General features: G+C 40.2%; 1 protein-coding gene across 1 annotated transcript; it reads right to left on the bottom strand.

The window, feature by feature from the left end:
- Positions 1-2,730: 2,730 nt before the first annotated feature.
- LOC123760411 (uncharacterized) lies at positions 2,731-14,519 on the bottom strand. The gene is made up of 5 exons (XM_045746092.2): positions 14,061-14,519; positions 13,462-13,548; positions 12,511-12,683; positions 10,054-10,206; positions 2,731-8,409 (listed from the first exon to the last, which is right to left on the bottom strand). Exons 1-5 carry the CDS (start codon positions 14,366-14,368, stop codon positions 8,000-8,002), a joined length of 1,131 nt encoding a protein of 376 aa, XP_045602048.2. The 5' UTR covers positions 14,369-14,519; the 3' UTR covers positions 2,731-7,999.
- Positions 14,520-16,496: the final 1,977 nt, after the last annotated feature.

Here is a 16,496-nt window from a genome sequence, read left to right as displayed (position 1 = left end):
TGATGATTTCCCTCCAATGTCTGCTCCATCTCACGACCCCGGAGACTAGCATCTTCACTGCAAAACTTTATACAGTGAGTATGCTGTTAGGTGTCAACATTTTTTCATCATTGTGGCTGACCAGCAATGCCCTCACGGGTCTTAGTTTCGTAATCCTTTGCACCTAATACTAGCACATTTTGTTGCAAATATTGGGAAAATTAGGAAATTTTGATTTTCAGCAAATTTGTCATTCTGCTGTTTACTTCACAAGTTACTGTTATATTGGTGTTACCTCAAACGAACTTGTGAACTTCCCTAAACCGCAAATGTTGGCAAGGTCAATGGTCTAGCAGTACAGGTAACAAACTGCGCACACTTAAAAGTGGCCAGTCCCAATGTAATTCCTTCTACCATCATAGTAGGTACTAGGCAACGTATCGGTTGGCCACCAAATGGAACGATTTCGTGCGCCTTATTGTTCGAACTACACTGTCTCATTACAATCTCACACCTTATTTAATGTTCAGATTTTCAAGATCATAGGTCTTGCTCTTGAAATGTTCCCGTCATTTGTCTTTGGAGAACCCGACACACACTCTCTTTATGGCCTGTTTTTGTACTGCATACTCATATAACATACATATACTGCATACTCATATAACATATAGCACTGCATACTTACATAACATAAAACATATGTAACGCCATTTGAATATCCGGGACTCTGACGGTGCTACGGTGTCTTCCCGGCTTGATAATTTTTTTCGATAATTACTTACTGCTGTTATAATTAATGTATTGTAACTTATTTGCTGGTCTTATGGGACGCTCGGCTCCACTCAAATTATAATTAGCCTTGCATAATTTTGTTAGGCTTCCTTTCTCCGACAATAGGAAACCCTTTCATGCTTTAGTTCCCGCTGGGCCGCCTTCTGATGACCTTCCCCCAAGATACAATTGCCTAACTTCAGGGTACTTGCTGCAAGGTGACCATAATACCGAGTGATAGAAAACGTTGCTTCTGTCCTGCCACGGTAATAAAACCTGGGACTTGTATTCACCTAGTTGTGCCTGCGGGGGTTGAGCTCTGCTCTTTCAGCCCGCCTCTCACCTGTCAATCAACTATTACTGCAGAAATTATTAATTTATTTCACAACCTATTGGTTGTGAACAAAGTCCCCTGCCTACTGAGCTAACAGTCCGTACTCCTAAGGGGAGATATTACGCGATTTGGAAATGTTTAATGTCAACCAAACATTTTTTTCTACAGTATTTGTATATAAGAAGGGCTGCAACTTTCCTACGTTTCGGTATCGCACACTAAATAGAAAAGGAGTTTTTTCAACGAATTTCGCACATTTTCAATAATTATCTACAACCACAAGTTTCAAATGATATTTCTATGACACTCGTATGTCATATTAGCATATAATAAAGGAATTTTATAAAAAGGATTATCCAAAATGTTTAGTTTTACTAATACAAGTAGTCAAAGTTCCCCAAAAATACATGCCAATATTTCACGTTTGCAAATATTTATAAAATTAATAAATGAACTTTGGAATAAGGTGCTTTATAAAGTTTGTAGAGACGTAAACTCTACATATGAGGTGTAAATTTCATGTAAATTGCAAAAAAAATTTAAGTAGTAATTTTGTTACTTGACAATAAATGCGATCAGAGATTCTGACACCTGTGGTTGAAGTTGACTTCAACCAATTTCCTCCAAAATTTGCATCCTTACAGAAAGGCTGACGTTCTGGTAGGTGTACAAGTTTCATGCAAATTGGCTGATAACAATTTTTTTTTTTTTTTTTTTTTTTTTTTTTTTTTTTTTTTTTTTTTTTTTTTTTTTTTTTTGCTTAAAACTAAATATTAAAATACTTTATTATATGCTTAGATGCATAGACATGATTTCAGTTGACACTTGTTTGATGTTATTTTTTGACCATTTTAGAAAAATTTTGACACAATTCAATATTTTTTTCCTCCCTTCCTATTTATGCTGTGATGCTGAGACTTGGGCCAGTTCAACCAAATTTTATATACAACTAGTCATAAAAGTTTAATTGAAATCGAACAAGTTTTCATTTATCGCATTTTTCCGTAATATGCCCCCTAAGGTTTCCCAGCGTGCCCCCTTGGGGAGCCGGTCGGCCGAGCAGACAGTACGCTGCCCTTGTGATCCTGTGGTCCCGGGCGCCGGCGAGAAACAATGGGCAGAGTTTCTTTCACCCTATGCCCCTGTTACCTAGCAGTAAAATAGGTACCTGGGTGTTAGTCAGCTGTCACGGGCTGCTTCCTGGGGGTGGAGGCCTGGTCGTGGACCGAGCCGCGGGGACACTAAAGCCTCGAAATCATCTCAAGATAACCAAGATAACGTCAAGAAAACGGGACAGTGCGTCACTTTCGCGAGCCACTTCCATTTTCTAGTACGACAATTTTTGGTCTTATGTAACACATACGAGCGAAAAGCGATGTTCTTTGTAGGACAGGTTAGAGCTACACAATTTTAGTCTAGATATTTACACTCGTTCAACTTTATCTGGCACTCATTTAGACAATTACACATTCAATTCTCTTTTTCTCACATTCAGGTATCACACTATTGCCAATTTTATAATGGCAGAAGCGAATGGAACACAGGCTGGGTATTATAATAACTGGTGGAATGATTGTGACCGGCAACTGTCTAATAACTGGCTGTCGCCATGTTGTAAACCCAATCGGTAAAAATAAAAGACAATATAAAAATTGTTGTTTATTTAAGAAATACTCTAAGAATAAATCAACTACACCTAACATGCAATCGTGTCAAGATGACAAGTACAATGTTGACACAAACTTTGAAACACAGAGTTTGTAAGTTTCTACTACTTTCGACAACACTAGTTAAATTTTGCTTTATTTACTTGGCTCATATATTTCGTCATAATAGATACAAGAGCATCCATAGGGTTATAAACCTATGGGACCGCCTACTCTCCGAAGGCATACATGCGAAGACATTACTTTAGTTGACCAGACCACACACTAGAAGGTGAAGGGACGACGACGTTTCGGTCCGTCCTGGACCATTTTCATCGACTTGAGAATGGTCCAGGACGGACCGAAACGTCATCGTCCCTTCACCTTCTAGTGTGTGGTCTGGTCAACTTACTTTAGCCACGTTATTGTGACTGATCGCCTGCACATTACTTTAGTTCAAACTCCTCTGAAGCAATGGGGGAACCTTTGTCAAGTAAGTATCAAAAGAAGACGCCAAGCCGGGGAGCCGTAGCACCATTAAGTTGCAAGATATTCAAAAGGCGCTAGATATCACCAAGGATGCCAATACGAAAATAGCATAAAAGAAGCGATATCAAAGGTATCTGATTCACTGAGGATTCTATCTAGAGATGTTGGGGAAGCAAGTCTGGCGTATATCCTGGAAGTCAGGATATGCACGACCGTAAGAGGGGCAATCAGTAGGGCGGCGCTCCATACCGTGTCTGTGAGTTAAAACGCATATGGCCAGGACCTTTGTCAAGCCGTAGGGATCGCAGTCCCCGTTAATTCAATTTCAATTTCTTTATGATGCACCCCATACCCATCCCGTGAGCGGTGGTGTATACGATTACAGAGGCACATAATCGGTTCAGGAACTGAACCCCTCTAGTTCGTTTAGCTAAGCAAATAACAATCTTTTGTCGCTAGCTACAAAATTATTAATAAGATGTGGTGGCACTCTGAGTAAATACAGGTAAATTGTACTAAACACAGCATATTCTGCATAATGTGATAAATTGTGCAACTGAAGCCCAAACTCTTATAATGGGAGATTTTAACGAACAGAATAGATTGGGTGAATCTAACATAAGTGAAAGGGAACCATTTATCTGCCTAATAAATTGACTCCTTTCTCATTTAGCATGTGATAGAGCCCATCCTAGGTAACAATTCTGGATATCGTGCTAACATCAGAAAGGGGCATGATCTATCAAATCCTGGTATGGGAGAAGCCCACCTTGTAATGCAGCCACTGCATCTTAAGATGAAATATTGAAACTCATAAAGGTCCAGGGCAATGACTTACTAGACTACCTTCGAGGAGACGCATAAAATTGGGGAGGATTTGCAAAATACCTCCTAGAGGGAGTTAATGGAAGCATCATGGGGAAATTTAACAAAGGTCTTCACTGAGGGCTAACAAAGGCAGTACAAAATTTAACAACGAAACACATCCGCGAGAAAAGGTATCGGTCCACCAGGACTCACATTATGAGGTATATAGAAGGGCATTAAATTCGGCTTCGCAGAAAATCAAATCATCCAAAAGAAACTATGAAAGAAAACTTGTTCAAGACATTAAGAAAGATTCCAAATCTTGTTATGCCTATATAAGACGTAAAGCCAAAACAAAAGACTCTGTAATACCTTTAAAATATGAGACCAACCAAGTTATAATTGACAATATCAAAGGTGATTAACACCGAATGAATACTTTCCATCAGTAAAAGGCTGTTACAACATCCCATCCCAATACCTACATAAATGTTTGAAACAGGGGAAGAGATTGAATTAAGGGATATTCTCATAAAATGCGAAACAATCAGAAACATTGACAAATTAAAGTGCTCTAAAGCCCCAAGTGTGGATGGAATTCAATTTCAAATCGTAAAGAACTGACTGATGAAATGCGTTGACCACTGAAACGCCAATTCAGAAAAGCTCTGGAGCAAGGGGAAGTTCCCCTAGATAGGAAATTTCACCTGAAAGCCACCAAAATTTTAGTGGCCTTGACGAGGACAGGAAGCCAGCGGCTTGTCGAAGGTCCTCCAATTTGCCTTGATCTTTTCCAGCTGTACTTTAAAGGTTAACAGATTTTTTTCTCTAACGGCTTCGGCTGGTATGCGGTTCAATGGGTTATTAACCCTGTGGGTGAAAAAGCTATCTGTCTCAGTCCTACATTGTGGCTTTTTGAGCTAGAAATCGTTGTTCATTGTTTGTGTTACACCTGAACTTTTAAATAATTTTTCCCGATCAACATCCTCTAATTTGTTCAGTGTTTTAAATGTTTCAATAAGATCCGCCCTGTCATGCCTGGTTTGTAGTGTTGTTAGCCCTGTGGCCCTCAACCGTTCCTGATACGTGAGTTGACTTTTGTGCCATCTGCAAATTTGATGATGTGGTTTGTAATATTCTCATCTATGTCATTAATGTATTAGACAAAAAGGCTTGGCCCCAAAATGGACTCCTGTAGTACCTCACTTATCACATTTCTCCAATCAGATTCATTCCCATTTAACACCACATTTTTTGTCTTTTTAATAATTGTTAAATGGTTATTATTATTATTATTATTATTATTATTATTATTATTATTATTATTATTATTATTACAGTATTATTATTATTATTATTATTATTAGTAGTAGTAGTAGTAGTAGTAGTAGTAGTAGTAGTAGTAGTAGTAGTATTATGTTGTTTTTATCCATTCTAGTATTTTTCCATTTATTCCATGTGCTTGTAATTTTCTTGCCAGTCTTTCATGTGGTACCTTGTCAAAGGCTTTCGCTAAATCCATGTATAGACTACGTCAGCCAGAAGTTCTTTGTCTGAGTAGCTAGTTACCGTTTCTAAAAATGTGAGCAAGTTAATAAGACAGGATCTATTTTTAACAAACCCATGTTGTGTTGATTTTACAAGATTGTTCACTGAAAGATGGTGAATGATTCCCTCCCTTAGGATTCTCTCCATGAGCTTACAGATGTGTCATGTCAAGCTGATTTGACGGTAGTTCTCTGCTTAGCTCTTTCTTCTTCTATTTTTTGTTAAATTGGGGTGACATTTTCATATTTCCAGTCTAGGGGGCATTATATCTTGATCCAGAGACTTTGTGAAAAGTAATTTCAGCGGAAGGCATAGTTCTTTTGCCAGTTCCTTTATGACTTTGGATTGTATTCCATCCATACCAATGCAAATGTCCTCCCCCAGATCTTCGAAAAAGACAGAAAGAACTCTGCAAAAAAATTACAGACCCATCTGCCTAACGCTGTCATATCTACAAGCTCATGAAGAGCATTTTAGAAGGGAAATCATTCGCCCATCTCGCAGTTCACAATCTAGTAAAATGAACACAACGTGGTTTTGAGAAAATTAAATTCTGTCCTACTAACTTGTTCACATTTTTGGAAATAGTAACCAGCTATTCCGACAAAGGACTTACATAAGTATTATTCCTGGACATTATTATAAGGCACCACGTGAAAGACTGACAAGGAAATTACAAACACATGGAATAAATGCTAAAATACTAGAACGAATAAAACATTAAAACAAAGAAAGCAAAGGGTCGTCCTAAATGGAAATGAATCTGTCTGGAAAGATGTGCTGAGTGGAACTAAAATGGAACCGCAAAGTTCCATTTTAGAGCCAACCCTTTTGGTCCAATACGTTAATGCCATAGATGAGAATAATACAAACCATATCATCAAATTTGCAGATAACACTAAGATGTAAAGTAGGAATCGAAAACAATTTGAGGCCTTGCAGATATCTACATCAACTCCACAAATTATAAGACTGGTAAATGCTTTTTTAATACTGAAAATTGCAAGACCTTGCATGTAGGGTATAACAGTGCACATTACAACTATCATATCAACAACACTACCATAGAGCAGATTGCTGAAGAAAAAGACAGTAGTTAGGATCTAAGTCACTGAAAGTTGTATGAGAATTAGGTGCTGTAGTATACTGAACATTAGCAATAGTCAAATAAACCTTTGACTTCAAGGAGAAAGAAAGTGGTTATTCTTCTGTACAAATCTCTTATGCTCCACAATCTGGACTACTGTACCCAAGCATGAAGACCACACCTTCAGAGGAACATAATGTATATGCTTTAGAGAAAGTCCAACACGAAAAATTCCCCCCAGAATTAAGTCTATTCTATTGACCAGACCACACACTAGATGGTGAAGGGACGACGAGGTTTCGGTCCGTCATGGACCATTCTCAAGTCGATGTAAGTCTATTCTCATAGCGGGAACGTCTGAGAGCCACATTACTCACAATACTGTAAGCAGACATGACAGGGCTGATCTCATCGAAACCTTTAAACAACTGAACAAGTTGAAGGCTATTATTCCAGAACATTTCTCTAAGAGAGCAAATGTAACACATACAAAGGGGAAGAGCTTCGAACTCAACAAGCCACAATGTAGAACAGAAAACAGCTTTTTCACCCATTGGGTTATAAACTCTGGAATTGCCTACCCGCCGAAACCGTAAATGCCAAGAAATTACTTAATTTTAAAATCTAGTTAGAAAAAAAAACACAGGAACAATGGGGGATTCTTTGATAAGCCGCGGGCTTCCTGTCCCCATCGAGGCCACTAGAGAGATGAATACTTGTTCATTCTAGTATGCGAGTTTATTATGTTTTGAAACAGTAAATAATTTAAGTTCCTTGGTTCTGAACTTTTTTTTGTCCAGTGCGATAATATATATTTGTAGATAAAAGTCTCCATAATTACCTACAATATTCAAGGTGGGAGACATTAGAATTTGTAAAGCTGTAGAACTCGTGTTCTTGGATTTATAGTAAATGCTTTGTTTGATTACTCCTTGGGACTGGTTCACATTTGACATTGGTTCGTGGGGTGTGTACGCTGTGGTTTGGGAGTGGGGGGGGGGGGGGGGTCTAGCGGAGGGGCATTATAAATGCTTCACCCACGAACTGTAAATCAATATTGCCAACAGAACAAAAGCACTTAATTTAACCTATCATTAGACTAACTATGCGCAAAACTGCTATACAAAATATTTATGTTATTATATTTATTATTTCATTAGAGTAAAAAGTATGAATTCACCTTTGGGAATGGACGCAGCTTGGACGAACTTAATAGTTTGCACCAGTAATTTGGGACCAATCCCCATATTGGGCAAAATATGATACTGACTAATCAAAACGGCTTCGGTAACTGGCTTAAGACGTAAATTTCAACAAGAATTAAAATTACATTAACAATTATTCTGTGGTTGCTCGCATGACTGAAAGGACTAATACTCTGTAAGCCTTTTTGTACACATGGCGACAAGGCAAGACCAAGAGGCACCCCAGCACCTGAGCTGTGAATGGCAACCAAACCAAGCTCCACTCCTCCGGGGTGTTGTGGTGCTGGATGGCACTAGCCACGGTAAGGCCTGCGAAGACTGTGCTAATGACTAGCATTCTTTTTATGTTCTCAGATACTGCGAACGTCTCAATTATGCTGAAAGCGATGCGCATGACGATGTTTTTGTGGGCGGGTTTATTCTGTTTCCACACCTTGTATGTCCACCAGACGAAGGAAATCAGGAAGGTAATTAAGAGAGAGAGCAGGGCGAGCCACGGCCAGTAGAAGGACGCCATCACAGACAACGTCAGGGCTCTGCTACCTGAGTTTGGACAAGGGGAAAAAATAAGTGATAACTTCAGATGAGGGGTAATAAGCAAGCGCATCAGTCATACTTTAAGGCAAATAATAATAATCACTGATGAAATATAATAGATATCAATGGAGCTAGTCTACTTACTCGTCGAAATAATACATTTACAGTAAAATCAAATAAATACTGTACTGTGCAATAACCTAATTACAAAATATATTTCTTATTATCTGAAAATTACCTTTTACTTAATTTTTCACCTAAACAATATTAATTAAATAAATCTGTTTAATGAACCCCAATATTTTTATCATCAAACAACTCTGTATTATCAAGTATTTACTGAAACAGTTTCCCTACCAAATAAGTCACAGCCGCGCGTATACGGCTGAACATGCACTCACTCCACACACACTCTTGTACTATTTACATGTATGAAACCTTGTTCCTGAAACTTCCTTTATAGATGTAACAAAACTCATGAGCACTACACCAGGAATAAGTATATCTTTGATATTCCTAGAGTCAAACTAAATCTATGCAAGTAAAAGGACCCTGTCTAGAGAACTCACCCCCCAATGAATATAAAAATGGTCCAACCTATGCTTTATTAAAAAAATAACCAAAAAGTACCTAATTTCCTCCTCATAGTTTCCAAACCTGTACTTCAAACTCACATTGTATCTTGTGCGACCCACTCGCCCAATCTTAATTCTTAGGGCATGCAACTTCACCAGTATAATAAATACCATCAGTTTATATTCTAGTTATTATGGTGAACTCAAATTAAACTACAATGTATTCTTAAATACTTTATCTGTTAGATTAAGGACCTGCCCGAACCATATGCGTATTAGTGGCTTTACAAGAAAGTAAGAACACCAATGTTATGTACTCTCACAACCCAACGTACATTCTTGTTTATAAATAAATAAATAAATAAAGTATGGAGGAGCAGCCAGGAAAAGTTACTCGAGACTTGGGAACTGTTGAAAATTTAAATACACTTTAAAATATTCAATTAAAAGTTTCATTTTGGGATTATAACTAAAGTATTTTTTATTAGCAGGCAGAGCATTGTCCTCCCATAGGTCTTACAATACTAGTTTACCCTGTAAAATGGCTCTCCACTAGTTTTACAACATAGTCCTAAATTACTGCTAGGTGAACAGGGGCGAACAGTTAAGAATTGATGCCTAGTCACTCCTACCTGGCCAAGGCTCGAACCCAAATGAAGTCGCTTGCGAGACCCAAGGTCAGTGTATTACCACTATTCCCTGTTCTTGCTTATATCAAGAATTCACAGACTTCAATTTAATCACTGCCACTAACAAGCTGTCTATATACATGGTTACTAAACTATGTCTAGCCACCTTAAAATGCTTATAAGCATTATAAGCAGCTTAAGGGGTTAAACATGACTTTTTACCTTACTCGGCTCTCAATCCATGTTTAATCAGTTTAATTTATTTATAAAGCAACTATAACTGGCAATGCCTCAACTTAACCTGCCACTGAAAGGTTATATAGAAAAGAAAAAGTTGCTAGGAGAATTATGATTTTTTTTTTTACTACTATTAACGCATGATGGATTGTAGAATGCTAGCATGCCTGAGAAATACGTAATGTGTGGTGAAGCTTGGGGGGACTGACCCAGGATGAGAAGTGAGGCTAAGGCGACGAGCGAACATTGCCAGAAGTGTGGGTACTCGTATTCCTGGTCATAGTACTTGTACACCACGAAGAAGGTGTAGCCGAAGGCGGCGCTGATCATCGAGAGGCACATGCTGGCCACGGGGGTCCATGCTGAGGAAGGATGCCAAGAGATAATTATGAAACACTCATTTTCACTTACTCTCTTACACACACACACACATTCTCACATCAAACGTGAGAAATGAGTCATTGCATTAATCTACGAACGTTCGGAAGACGGGGCTAGAAGCCTCGCTCGACCCTGCAGGCATATCTAGGTGAGTGCACACTTAAGGAGTGTCCAATAAAAAGCAGGAGAAATGTTGAGAGGGATTAAAGAGAGCCAGAAATGAATGCACTCTTTCCCCCTGATCGGGTTTGGATTAACGGCTTCCTCCATAAACTAGATGTGTATGTTCCACGTCCCACTCAGTGCTTCAGATGTAAAGATTTTAACCATACCTGGAAAGGCTGCACCAAAGACATCATATGTTGGAAATGTTCTGGTTCCCATTACCCACAAGACTGTGCGTCAGATATACTCACCTGCTCAAACTGTGGTGGCGATCATGACATTATATTCAAGCAATGTCCTTCATTCGTAGCAACAAAAACTAAGGCTCTCCCTACTAACAACCTGCACTACAGTAGTGCACCTAACCCAGTCCATCATCAACCACTATCTCACACTTAACCACAACCTTTGCTTGTACCTGATATGTCTGTCACTTACAATCCTGTACCTCCAGAGTTCAATCATCTCCCACAAAACGTACAACTGAATCCCGATATTGTTGAAACACTTGTCACTCGCATTGAAAATCCACTAGAAATGAGGCTGGACCGACTCCTAACTAAATTCTTTACACAAGTAAACAAACCCATCCCCCAAGGCTGACCCAACACACCTCATCCACATTTACAGATAATGACATCAGTCCTAACGCAGCTACCATTGCGGTATACAAATCGTTTGAACTAATGCTGAACAAACTCCTAAATTATTACTTGCACGCCTTACCCAAGCTACTACTATTTTATCCATTTGGGAAGACTGTGTCCGGTGCTGGCTTGCCTAATAGGTAACGGGAGTTGTCAGGTCTTAGTGGGTTCCTGGTGTGCCTTCAGGACGTGATGGGGGCCTAGCTTCTGCTCTTCCGGAGGGCACTGGAAGACTTTCTTGTTTACATTTTATCCATTTGGGTACGAGTTTAGGAGGGACCATGTTTATTCCTTGACTACCCAGTATTCTCTGCGTGGGGTGGGGGGCAGGTGCTTGCCTTCCTGAGGGACTCTCAGAGATCCCCAGTCATCTGACTATCTGTGTGTTTATTCGCTCACTCGTTCCTGCCGACAGCCGATGTTCATTTAGCCATATGGTTTTGCGATTTACTCTTCAGGAGTATGCCCGGGCACATATGGAACATCTTCCGTCTTGGCCCTTAAATTAGCAATAACAACACGCAGTGGGGGAACACAAACAGTTTTGAGCCAGAGGACATGGACAAACAGGCAGCCAGTGAGGGTGCGAAGGAAGAGCACCCCTCAGGACACTTGTAAAGAGAAGGATGCCACAAGCTAAAAGTGTGCTGGACTATCCAAGCTAGAGGAAAATATTATGGAAGCCAGGAAGATGCAGAATCTCATCGAGACCCAAACGTAAGAGAAGCAGGGTCCAAGGGCAAGATGGAATCCGGATCCCAGAGGGGGATAAACATAAAAAGTGCTGCAAGAGCCGCCGGAGAAGGGACCCAGGGGACAGGAACCTCCAGAAAAACGATACTGATGGGCTTAAGGCACGCGAACCACGAGGAAAGTTGCATGCAAAACAGAAGACAAGGAGGTGGGTCTCGATCTCTGTCTGTCTATCTGTCTTAAGTGTGGGTGGTCATCAGGGAGAGGAGCTTAACAATGTGAAATACTAAAAAAAAAAAAAAGTTAACCCTTACTATGATAAGGGGCTGTGGCTTGAGAAACCTTTGAAGTTGTGTAAGAATCGTCTGTTTAATGTGAGTACGGGCAAATTATTGACAGCAGAAAATTTATGTTCACTTATCCGAGTTCAATGAATAATGGTGCATATTACTATAGAAAATAATTTTGTTTTGAAAAGTTTGTTTTTGAAATATTTAGCTGCCAGTGCCAAAAAGTGCCGTGGGGATCTAAATATGGCCCTGGCACTCTGTTCCCTTCTGAATTCTGCCGACTCTGACCTGCGTATGTCCGTCCTGTACTCCAAATCATTTTCTCTGCCAATTTGGGTGAGGCTAGTCCCAACCGTGAACAGACAAACATTATCTTATAGATATGCAACCATTGATGAGTGAAAATATTAACTAATTGCTTGCTAATGCGCGAATCTCAAATGCTCATAATTTCAAAGTTTCTCCTAAAATTAGAAATAGTTCAACTCACTCAAGAAACTGGTGGCTCTGGGGGTGAAGTCTGTGAAGAAGAAGTAGGCTTGTATGATGGTCTGCGGGACGGTCTCCAACACAGCCTGCAGCACCCGGGTGAAGGCCGCCCTCTCCACCACATTCACAGACGTTGGGCCCCCGCTCACCGCCATCTCTACGTGTCTGTACATTCTTCCTCGATGAAAGTAAATATAATACAGCTTTATAAGATTCATTTTATTATGGTTGTTTGTTAGGTATTTGCTTATTTTTTACGAAAAAAATTACAGATTTTTGATTGAGCAAAATATTTTTGTTTTGCTAGGACGTAATGACAATTTACTGATATCTGATTTTCTCGCACTCTCCTTTTTTTCTATTGTTCTATCATAACATCCCGACATATGACCTGATAGACAGTAAATTGATGGATGAGCACATAGGGAACTGGGCCTAGGTGCTTGATTGATTGATTGATGAAGATTAAACTACCCAAGAGGTGGCACGTAAGTGGTAGATTTTTTGGAGTGAATGTGATCTTAGGTCGTGAAAGGATATACTGTGCTGAGCGAGCATTTAAATCGTCAGTCCTTTATATGTGGCTGCTATCGCGGGGTAGGACACTGATTGACAGTATTTATGAGGGTGTCCAGCAGTTCGACACCATTTTTGACCAGAAGAGTGGCAGTATTGATGGCTTCAGGGGCCTAGGCGGATGGACGAGAGCCTATATATGGATTTGATCTCTGGACAGTATGTGAATGGGTGCTCTAGGGGAATAGGACCCTGGATAGTGGGTGACTGGGTGAGAATCATTGGATGGGAGCAAGGTGGAGTTGATGGATAGGTGTCTTCTAAATTAGACTCACCGACGGAGGTGACATGAGGTACTCACACTAGACACCAGGGGACTCACGAGTGGAGGAGACATGAAGTATACCATACACTGGGGGAGACATGAGGTACTCACGCTAAACACACGTAGAACTCTGGAATAAAGATGCATTTCAGCCCTTCCAGCACCTTCTTCTTTACGCTTAAGATCTTTATTTCGTGCCTGAAAAAGTAAAAAAGGTGCGAATCAGTGTTTTGACTAATCAAATATAATAGTGATGTGATTCCTCTCTGGAAATTATGATACAATAATTTATAACCTTAATATTCTCTCTTTATTATCTTTATAATATATATGTGTTACCGCTGGAGGTGACTGGTTTAATGCACCAGGTGTTGCTCAAGAACAAGTAGTTTTGCTTATTATTGTTAAAACATGATAAGTTGATATTGATGCAGTGTGTTGTAATCCACAAGTTAGGAGTGAATAGCTAGTGAATCAAGCACGCAACACTTAACAAATGATGGGTAGAAGTACACGTTAAGTCTTCAAACTGGTCACACATCGAGATAAGGTCAAAGGGATTAAGAAAGTCGTTGCCCACCCACATAAGCCTAAAGTGTATGAAGAGACACTGGCTGCCTGTTCCCCGACACAATGAATTAGTATTAGTATTAGTATTAGTATTAGTATTAGTATTAGTATTAGTATTAGTATTATTTATGCTGTCTGACCTGTAGAATGTGGCGATAAAGTTAATGAAGATTCCGGAAACAACATGGACGATGATGATAAGGGAGCCCCACCATCTGAAGTTCAGGCCCCTCAGGATCACGTCTCTCTCACTGGCCAAGCTAAAGAGGACGCCGACGTAGCAGAAGGTGCTGAGCACGTCGCTCAAGTAGAGCAGAGCGCTGACAAATGGGAACACTTTCCACCCCAGACTTCTCAGCGTTTTTCTCCATCTCTGAGGCTCTGTTTCTTTGACAGCGTCGCCTGCGGGTTCGCCTTGAGTCACTGGGCTGTACGTCCCCTCCGACATCGCTGGGCCCAGGTCAAGGGACTACCTCCGTGGTCCTACACCTGCAGGCCGGGAGTCGGTAACACAAACGTTTGTATATTCCTTCCGTCTCTGCTCACACAGTACACTTCCGTCACAGAGGAGCTGTGTTGCCCGGGTGGGTATTATGATGGTACTGTATCTTATCAGAGCAACTCTTATCTAATCGTCTCTTAACGCATATTCGATTCGATTATGAGTAGGGTGAGGATGGGGTATGAGGGGGGGATGAGGATGGAGTATGAGGCGGGGTAAGGATGATGTATGAGGGGAGATGAGGAAGGAGTATGAGTGGGGTGAAAAGTTTGTTGGCGTGTCCATTTTGGATTGGTAGTAGTTGTGTTATTATTTTGCAAACGATACGTCTACTCAGCAGTCAGGAGCATGACGGCTGAGTGGACAGCGCTCAGGATTTGTAATCCTAAGGTTCTGGGTTTGATCCCCGGCGGAGGCGGAAACAAATGGGCAGATTTTGTTTCACCCTGATGCATCTGTTCACCTAGCAGTAAATAGGTACCCGGGAGTTAGACAGATGCTACGGGTTGCTTTCTGAGGATGTGTAACAGACAGGAGTCCTAGTCGAGAACCGGGCCGCTGGAAGGCTAAGCCCCGAAATCATCTCAAGATAACCTCAAGATAACAATGTGGTCGGCTAATTGGTTAGAACATCAGCTTGCCTGGCTGGTGAAGGCTGTCAGTGTTGGACTGATGTCACTGTTCTGGCGTTTGAGTTCATTACTGGCTTAGGCTTCATCAACATAGGTCCTCCAAGCATCAAGCTTTCTGCACTGTTTTCTCTTTAAATGTTTATTTTACAGTGGTTTAGTAATGATGTATTTGTTTATTATCATTTTGTTTTTGTTTCATCAAGGGAAGATCAGAGAAGATCCACTCTCACGGGTCATCTGGGAGGTCATTCAGGATACGGGGCCGCAGGAAGTCGGGGCTATGTGTTATATTACTATGTGTTGAAGAGTGATTCTTCTGGTTGTCTGTAGCGGTTCTTGAATTTCATAATCATTTGTGTTCATGATTTCAAATGAGTCTTCACAGATTAAGAGGCTCTTCATCCTGTAGAGTTGCATTCTGGAAATTGAAATTGAAATAAGTTTATTGAGGTAAAATACACACAAAGGGATGAGGTAGCTCAAGCTATTCTCACCCCGTTCAGTACATCGTGTTAATACATACATAGACACACATCACAAACAATAAACATATTACCAAACATTCTGAGAGATAAACATATACATTTCTTAGCATTCTGGAAAGGTGACTGACTGAGTCTGGTGTCCCCTGAGAGACCTGTGAGGCTGGTCGGTTCTTACTCTTTCGTTCAGCGCAAAGTTATGCAGGGAAGCGGAGTGACCTATTTTGTACTCTTTGGCTGTTCAGTTGGTTGGTTCTGGTAGTCAGAATCAGAGGGGAGGGGGGAGGGTATATGGGTATTCTAGTGCAAAGTCTGATGATCATTTTATAAAGGTGGAGCTTGACATGGGTTGGGATTGTCTGAATTTGTAAAGCCTTGCCAGGAAACTTTTGGCTAATGCTGTTTTCCCAGAGACGTACTGGCTGGAGTTGACTAGTCGGCTGATGTTGTAGCCTAGGACTGGAAATTATCCCTATCCTATATTTCTTTTCACATTCATGCTTTTTATTAACTGATTTAAGTATCTTTTAGTAAGCCAAAGGTTGTTTAACTCTCTGCTTGTGACGTTTAGTTAGTTATAATGAAGAAATGTTTGCACACCCAAGTTAATGTCTGCTATATCACAGAGTTCAGTCTCCCAGGTAATGTTACCATCAGCAGGATGAGTTATAATTAATAATTCATTGTGTCGAGGGACAGGAAGGTTTGATGATGTAAAGCAACTGAATTAATTATGCCCGAAACGCTCTGCATTTTAGTTGTTGTTTTTGTTGTTATAGATTCAGCTATACCCGGAACAAAAGTTGCAACCCACACGGGCTTTGGTGAGCCCGTAGTGGACTTGAGCATTTAGTGGCTTTATTTACTATGTATGTTTACCTACAAATAAACCTCTGTAGTATATGTTCTTATATATAATTCTTACGTATAATTACGTATAATACTTCCAATGATAATGCA

The sequence above is a fragment of the Procambarus clarkii genome, chromosome 39 (genome assembly GCF_040958095.1).
Source record: "Procambarus clarkii isolate CNS0578487 chromosome 39, FALCON_Pclarkii_2.0, whole genome shotgun sequence".
Taxonomy (NCBI): domain Eukaryota; kingdom Metazoa; phylum Arthropoda; class Malacostraca; order Decapoda; family Cambaridae; genus Procambarus; species Procambarus clarkii.
This window is presented reverse-complemented; position numbering and strand designations above follow the sequence as displayed.